The sequence below is a fragment of the Eulemur rufifrons genome, chromosome 1, assembly GCF_041146395.1.
Source record: "Eulemur rufifrons isolate Redbay chromosome 1, OSU_ERuf_1, whole genome shotgun sequence".
Lineage (NCBI taxonomy): Eukaryota > Metazoa > Chordata > Mammalia > Primates > Lemuridae > Eulemur > Eulemur rufifrons.
In genome coordinates, this window is record NC_090983.1 from 7,388,473 (window position 1) to 7,396,233 (window position 7,761).

At 56.3% G+C, this 7,761-nt stretch overlaps 1 protein-coding gene across 1 annotated transcript; it reads left to right on the forward strand.

Moving 5' to 3' along the window:
• The first annotated feature begins 878 nt into the window (after positions 1-878).
• NPPC (natriuretic peptide C) lies at positions 879-5,490 on the forward strand. Its single transcript, XM_069466071.1, has 3 exons — positions 879-1,116; positions 1,568-1,878; positions 4,992-5,490. Exons 1-2 carry the CDS (start codon positions 1,027-1,029, stop codon positions 1,856-1,858), a joined length of 381 nt encoding a protein of 126 aa, XP_069322172.1. The 5' UTR covers positions 879-1,026; the 3' UTR covers positions 1,859-1,878; positions 4,992-5,490.
• The last annotated feature ends 2,271 nt before the right edge of the window (positions 5,491-7,761 follow it).

Genomic DNA, 7,761 nt, shown 5'->3' on the forward strand with positions numbered 1-7,761 from the left:
GGAGCGGGCACCCCCACGCTGCGGATCCTCGCGTGGTGCAGGAAGGGTCAGGTGCATACTGGTCCGTGCAGACGGAAGCCACTCACCAGACCCTGGGACGTTCTGTGCGGCTAGCCTGGGATGAGAGCAAAGTTAGAGCCACAGCGACGGGCACACGATGCCACCGCACACACGCAGGGTCCTCGGTATCTTGGATCTGCCCTCGCAGCCCTGTCGTTCCGGGCTCGCGCTCAAACACACAGGCTGGCGAAACGCTTGCACTCCCAAGCGTGGAAGACTTGTGCTCCCCCCTGCGGCCCCGGAGCAAACCTGGCCCTCCCTGCGCCTCCCGCCTGGACCTCCAGCCCCACCCTCTGCCCTCTCGACCTAAGACGTCGATGTGGTCTGCACTCCCACCCTGGCGAGCAGGTAAACCGTGGGGCCGCAAAGCCAGGTGCCCAGACAAGGCAGATCTGCGTGGATTTAGGGCAGCGCCAACTTTTTGGCTGTGACTTTGGGCAAGTAACTTAATTCCTCTGAGCTTGTCTTTGCACCTGCAAAGAGGGATATGGATCCCTTTCAGGTAGAGCGCGTGTGGTGAGGACCCAGCGGGTGCCCAGGGCACCTGGCGCACAGACGCTCGGCATGCCAGGGCGCGCGCAAGCTGCAAACTGACTTCCCCGGGACGCGCCGCTTTGCGGCTCCGAGTGCAGCCCGGAGCAAGCCCGCCTAGCCGCGGGATCCCTCGCGGGTGGGATGAGAGTAGGGGCCGCGGGGGCCCCCTCCCGGACCTCGGCGCTTCCGCGTGCGCTGTGCCATTGGCCCGGGCGGCCGGGTGGGCGGGAGGATGACATCAGCGGCAGGTTGGATTATAAAGGCGCGAGCGGAGTCACGGGCTCAGAGCGCACCCAGCCGGCGCCGCGCAGCACTGGGACCCGCGCTCGTCCTGCAGCCCGGCCAGCCCGCTCGGCACGGCCTGCCCCTCTGCCCGCCGGCCCCGTGCACCCTCGCTGCAGCCGGTCTGCGCCCCTCGACCCCACCAGCACCATGCACCTCTCCCAGCTGCTGGCCTGCGCCCTGCTGCTCACGCTACTCTCGCTCCGACCCTCCGAAGCCAAGCCCGGGGCGCCTCCAAAGGTGGGTGCTGTCGCGGGGACGCCGGGCCGTGAGGGGTGTGGGAGGCCGAGGACCCGGGAGGATGCGGCGCGCAGGAGGGAGACAAGAGGGCGGGAAGGCGGCCCTCTCCCTCGCTCTCCCCCAAGATACACGCAGGTGAGAGCCAGGGAGCCCTCAAAGCCTGGACGCGGGGGGTCTACTCCCCCAGCCACGGGAGAACGTCGACACCTGCGCGGTACCCCTGCCCCAGCGTGGCCAGCGGGCCAAGTGGCAAAGGAGGGGAGGGCAAGGGGCTCCCAGAAGCAGTGGACAACGGCGGCCGCGTGGCAGGTGGATGCGGGGCCAAACTGGCCGGCATCGGTGGGGCACGCTCCGGGCTCGCAGCACGTCGGGCTGGAGCATCAGGGGTCTCGCATAGTCCCCCGCGCTGCAGCCGGGCGTCCCTTCAGCTGCCCTCTCTTTTCTCGGACAGGTCCCGCGAACCCCGCCGGGAGAGGAGGTGGCTGAGCCCCAGGCTGCGGGCGGCGGTCAAAAGAAGGGCGACAAGACTCCCGGGGGCAGTGGCGCCAACCTCAAGGGCGACCGGTCACGACTGCTCCGGGACCTGCGCGTGGACACCAAGTCGCGAGCGGCGTGGGCCCGCCTTCTGCACGAGCACCCCAACGCGCGCAAGTACAAAGGAGCCAACAAGAAGGGCTTGTCCAAGGGCTGCTTCGGCCTCAAGCTGGACCGGATCGGCTCCATGAGCGGCCTGGGATGTTAGTGCGGCGACCCCTGGCGGCGGTGAGTACCACCAAACTCGGCCGCCCGGCGCTCCCGCGCGCCTTGCTCTCGCCCCTGCCCCTCGGACCCTTGCCCCTTGCGCCTCCCAGCCGGCCTTTGGAGGGGAGCCAGGCCAGCCGGCATTGATCGAGTGTGTGCTAGGCATTTGCCCGCCACCCCATGTGTCATCCCATTTTACAGATGAAGAGAGTGAAGGATAAAGTGGTCAGGGAACTTTGGCAAGGTCAGAAATGGCTCAGCCTGGATGAACCCACTTGGCTTTCTCTGGAGGAGTAGAAACAGGCTTGGTGGGGTCCCACCCACCCCTGCTCCATAGCCAAACTAGCAGCTTTGGCCTCAGTGCGCCAACTTGGGGGTGGTGGTTTGAGGGAGACCGTGGATTGGTGGGAGCAGAAGAGGAAAGGCATACCCAGGAGCCAGGGTAAGTTTGTCTGCCAGCCTCGGTGCGCACACTGCAGTGGCAGTGGGTAGCCAAGCCCATCAGGATGGCTTCCTGGGCCTTTTGGCCCTGAAGTGGCACAGTGGAGAGGATAGCCCTCCGTCAGCGCCATCAGGGGGCTCTTCCACTGGGGCATTCTGATTCTTGCCCCTTCTCCTAGCCTGGCGGGAGGCAAACTAGTCTGTCCGGGGTCCTGATGCTGCTGCAGCCCTGTGGCTTCAAGGGTGAACCTCGGTGTTTGTGGCGTTATTCCAGGACAAGAAAAGGAAAAGACAAAGAAATCTTATTCTTTGCCCCAACCTCAAATTCAACATGCCCAGCACAGAGTTCCCACCAGCCCTCTCCCCCACCCAACTTGTGCTCTGAGCTCCCTGTTTCTGGCGTGGCCTCCTCACCTGCTAGGGCTGGAGACCTCTGCCCGGCTGTCGCCCCCACCAGGTGCCACATGGTGGCAGTTTACTGCTGCAAAGATGCTCACTTCTTCTTCCCTCCTCTCCGTTCCTGCCGCCTGCCAGTGTCCACGGAACAGCAACATCCTAACTCCTGACACTGACATTCATGTGCATGAGAGTCGTGCTCCTGCTGCTTTCCAGCCTTGCCCTCCAGCCCAGCTGCTGCCATTGCCTGTCCCACACCCTGTCTGTCCCACCCCAACCTTGGGGGGCTTGCTCTCTCCACGGAGAAAGCTTTGTCCGTGTCCAGTCTTCCCCAAGCAGGAATCAAGGGCGCCTCTCCAGAGCATTGCCTAAATCGTTTTTACCACGCAGAACACTTTTTCACCTGAGGTATAGCTTTCTGTGAACGTATTCACTCCCCATATGAACTCATGAACAACTTAAGGGCCAAGTGCTGGCCTAAGGTAAGCTAGGACCCCCAGCACCCCCAGCAGGCTCTCAGAAATGTTTGTCCATGACCAGAGGAACCTGCAGGCCCTAGCCCACAGCCTCTGCCACCTGCCCTAGGTGTTACCTGGTCCCTTCCTCTCTCGGCAGCGAGACCTGCTGGGCTGTGTGCTTCCCCCTGATGCTACAGAGGCTTCAGTTGGCTGTTATCTTGACTTCCCCCTGCACAGGGAGAGAAATGATTCTGACGCTGGGGGTGGAGGGTCAGCCATTGGTAGCTACCATCAGAATGTCTTTGCTGTCTTCTCTCCTGTCCAAACAACGAAGAGATGGATTCCGGGGCCTCAAATTTTCAGTTTGATTTAAGCATCAAGCTCAAACTTTCCAGTCTAAACAAATGTTAGTTAACCTTCCAGGGAGTAGTGCCTGTATGCCTGTAGGTGCCTTGTTCTTGGGCATGGCTGTCTGTGGGCACGAGGGGATGGCCACATGGGTGGTGAGAGAGGCTGTGTGGACATGGAAGAATCCAGATTGCTGAAACTTCTTGGCCCCTTTGACCAAGGGAAAGAGTCAACCTCCTGGAAGTTCTCTTAGCGTAGATGAGCACCCACTTCCTGCACCCTTAGTTAGCCCTCTCAACTGCACCCCCAGTGAGAGAGCAGAGCATCCTTCCTGTACCCGCAGGCTCCTGGTGGCAAAGCCCAGGATGTATCGCTGTCTGCGCTTGAAGAGGAAGGCAGCTTAGATTTTTCACACTAGTGAAAACTCTTCTGAGGTTATGGCCTTTTCTCCACTCGTGGGTTGACCTGGGCTCTAAGCACCACCATAATGACTGATGGTTATAAGTCTTGACTATAAACGCTAATGACAGAGACAGGGTGTCAGGCTGATACCTGAATGAACACTTTGCCCTTGGGTCCCAAGAACATCACAGACATCTGTCATCTGTTTAAACACATGGAAGAGCCAGAGAAGGGAGATGGGGGAGAGTTCACCAAGCCATTCTGGCCCAGGGTCCCTCTGTGCATGTTGTCCTTTGGGAGGACGCCTTCCTCAGGGCCCGTAGCACCCACCCACGCATCCATTAGCAGGGACGGCACTCAGCGAGTACTCTTAACCCCCAGCCTGGCTGCTCACTCCCTAGGGCTGTGGGAGACATCAGCTCCTCTGCCTCTGAAAGGGACCCTGGACCCTTTCTGCAGCAAAGCCAGCTAGGGAAGGAAGTGCTGTTTACTGGGTGGCGGCTGGGACCCAGCCACTGCCAATGCCTGATATGTGGCCCCCTGTTGAATCTTAAAGCCAACCCTGGGAGGTGGCTATTATCCCATTTTATGGGTGAGAAAAGTGACAGTCAAAGCTATTGGGGCCATTCAGGGAGTCGTGTCAGGGTTGGGATTTGAGCACGGTTTCTTTTCTCCTTCCCACCGCAGTCACCCAGACACGTAAAACAGAGGCAAGCGCCTGACTGAGGGTTGTGTAGTGCAAAGGGGACGGGGGAGTTTCCATTCTCTTTCCCTCACTGTGCCTCACCGAGTGCCAAGGGCACAGCCTGAAGTGTGACTGAGGGGGAGGGGGAGGGCTGGCAGGCATCCTGGTTCCACCTGTGCTGGCGCGGGCACAGCAGATCGGGGCCTGGAAAGCGCCAGAGGGAAAGGCCCCTTCCCTCTACAGGAAGACCTCTGTCAGGGCCCCGTGGGGCAAAGGTAGAGGGACATTGCTCCTGCTGTTGGGGGGGGGGCTGAGGAGAGGAAGGTTCTAGAACTGCCCTGCAGGCTGGGCTTTCTCAGCTAAAGGGCCAGAACTGAGTGTCCTGTGTCTACTCTGTGTTTCAGGATTAGGAACTGGCTCTGTTGTGCTGAGGTCATCCTTGGTCATCAGCCTCCAGCATCTGGAAACACCTCCAACGCAATGTGGCTTTTACATTTCTTTTTTTTCCCTGGTACTGGGAGTACACAACACTAGCTGTTCTATTATTATTTAGGGAGGGGGGGTATGATTTTATTGTTTGGGTTTTTTTTTTGAAAATGAAAAATAAAAAGTTATATATTATATATATATTATATACATGAAACACACACCTACACCGACTTGATGACAAGGGACAGTTTTTAAGAGACTGACAAAACCAGCTGTAAAACATTGCTGTTTGTAAATTCATGTCATGCATAAATGTATTTATGTTGTAAAGCTATTTATATTGTTTATAAAGAGATATTTATAAAAATTTTATTTATGTAACTAAATGAAAGAAGTCAATCATTGTAATGTTTTTGTCCTAACTAGTTGAAAAATGTAAAAAAAAAAAAAGTCATTCCATGAACATCTTGAAAACTGTCTTTATTTACTTGGTGCATTTATTTTTTAGGAATTAGCGTGAGGCAGGGGGAGAATGTGAAGACCGGGTGTTTGCCTCCAAGTAGATCGAACAGCCAGGTGCCCTTCCCGATTTATTTGTATCACAATCCCCTGGGGAGCTTGCTAAAAAATAGGTTCCTGTCCCCATTCACCTTCTGATCTACTGAATCAGAGTCTCCCAGGATGGGACTGGCCGTGTGGATTTTGGCCCGAGTGATTCTGGCCAGCTCCGCCAGGTCCGGAAGCTCTGCTCAAGCACCTGACAGCTGGGAAGTCAGATGTTGTGAATGAGATGAAAACTGATTTCAGCTGACTTAAGGTCCCCTTGCTTCTACTCCACCTTCTCTCTGTTATCAGGAAAAGAAATATCTGAAAACATCCCCTCTGTTTGGGGGAGATTTAAAAGGTGTCTGTATATCTTGCAGAATTGGTCAGGTCACCTTCTGAATCTCAGCAAGCCCGTTTTCTAGGCTTGCTCACAAAGTACAGGACGGGGGGGTTTGCACCTCACAATGAATGCCGGGGTCAGCGGGGGCCGGGACATCGGCTAGAAAAAGGTATTCTCAGATTTCATGTTTGTGCAGTGTGGTGTGCTCCGTGAGGGGTTGTGGTTTTTCTTTTCACTTGAAGCTGCTAATGATTATGGTTCCTATGCCCCATGGAGCTTTGAATGTGAAATTATGAATATAATTTAGAACTTATGAATATAATTGAGATTAGAATCTCTTTTCCTGAAACCAGCAGGAAACTTTGAAGTAATTCCAAAGTAATCTCACTATATCCTTGGTTCGGTGACAACCCTGTGTAGCCCTCCCTGTCATCTGTGCCCCATTAGGGGAAATCAGGGACATAAAGAGCCTCTCAGTCTGGCGAGATCAGGTGGATTGGGCCCCCCGCTCAGGGGAATCGGGAGCAGTGTGGTCATGGGGCCAGCAGGCCTGGTGGGAGAGTTCCAGAGGACAACTGTCGCTGGGGGAGGTAGCGGGTAGCACCTGGTCTTTCTGCTGGCATCCAAGCCCTGGGACCTTAGCCCCCAAGTGGCCCTCCAGCAGCAGATTCTCGGGTAGGTGGGCAGCCAACACAGTGACTTCACACAGGTGAGAAACCCCTTTTAAGACCTGTTCCAGCTGGGGACGTTTAGGGCCCTTCCCAGGCCCTCAACCTCTGCCAGTGCCCCGGGGAACAGTTCCAGTCCCCTTTCTTGGATGCTCATTAGCCCAGGGTGTGGCTACCTTCCTCTGCCTCACTCCTGCCTCTGTGGCTGGGGGAGCAAGTGGCCGTGTCAGTGAAGGGGCGTGCCCCAGCTCTGTCTGTTGGCCCCTTGCCAGGGGATGAGGAGGGCTGTGGCAGACCAGGCAGTGGGGGGGGGGGGAGTGCGGTTACACTGCTGGCTTTGCTGGTGGCCAGGCAGGTGTGTCTTCCCAAAGCGCAGAGACAGGAGGGATGGCAAATTGCTTCTAGAAGCTAAAGGGTTTTCCCTGTGGATAGTACCTGGGCTGCTAGTACCCCAAGGCTGATAGGCCTCTCGGGCCCAAGCTACACATGCTATGCTCCTAAGCAGCCCTTGTCCTGTGTATTAGCCCACAAACAACACGCACGAACCCCATTGCCAACTTTAGCCCTCACTGGTTCACAGCCAGCCCCTCAACCTGTTGGCTTAGGATGTTGCAATACAGCAATTCTCCTTTTACATCCAAACTTAAAGTCCTGCAACTGCTTCCTCAGTAGCAACTGGAATATGTCATCCCAGCCAGAGATTTCTGCTGGAAACCCAAGAAGGACTGAGAAATATTCAATAAGTAACAGGAGGCCCGGCATGGTGGCTCTCACCTGTAATCATAGCACTTTGGGAGGCTGAGGCAGAAGGATCACTTGAGCTCAGGAGTTTGAGGCTGCAGTGAACTGTGATGACGCCACTGCACTCCAGCCTGGGTTACAGAGTGAGACCCTGTCTCAAAAAAAAAAAAAAATAAGTAATAGAAAATGTTTTCAAACCTCCAGGGATTACCTAGGTGGTATTACCTAAGAGCTTGCAGCCCTTAGGTCTCTGTCCTGGCCACCTTCTCACCACGAGCATCTCATCTCCAAGCTGCCCAGAGAATCTGCAGCTTCTCTCCCACATGGGGTGACAATAACAGCAGCACAAGCTTGGAGAAATAGCCCCAAGCATGTGGCTCGCTGGAGTCCCAGCCCTCTCGGATGGGGTGGGCACTTCCGCAGTGTTAGAAGACTCCCCGTGATTGCTTC

Coding starts and splice junctions, on each gene's coding strand:
- NPPC (XM_069466071.1), top strand. CDS start 1,027: ATGCACCTCTCCCAGCTGCTGGCCTGCGCCCTGCTGCTCACGCTACTC. Junction 1,117..1,567: donor AGCCCGGGGCGCCTCCAAAG/GTGGGTGCTGTC, acceptor TTTCTCGGACAG/GTCCCGCGAACCCCGCCGGG.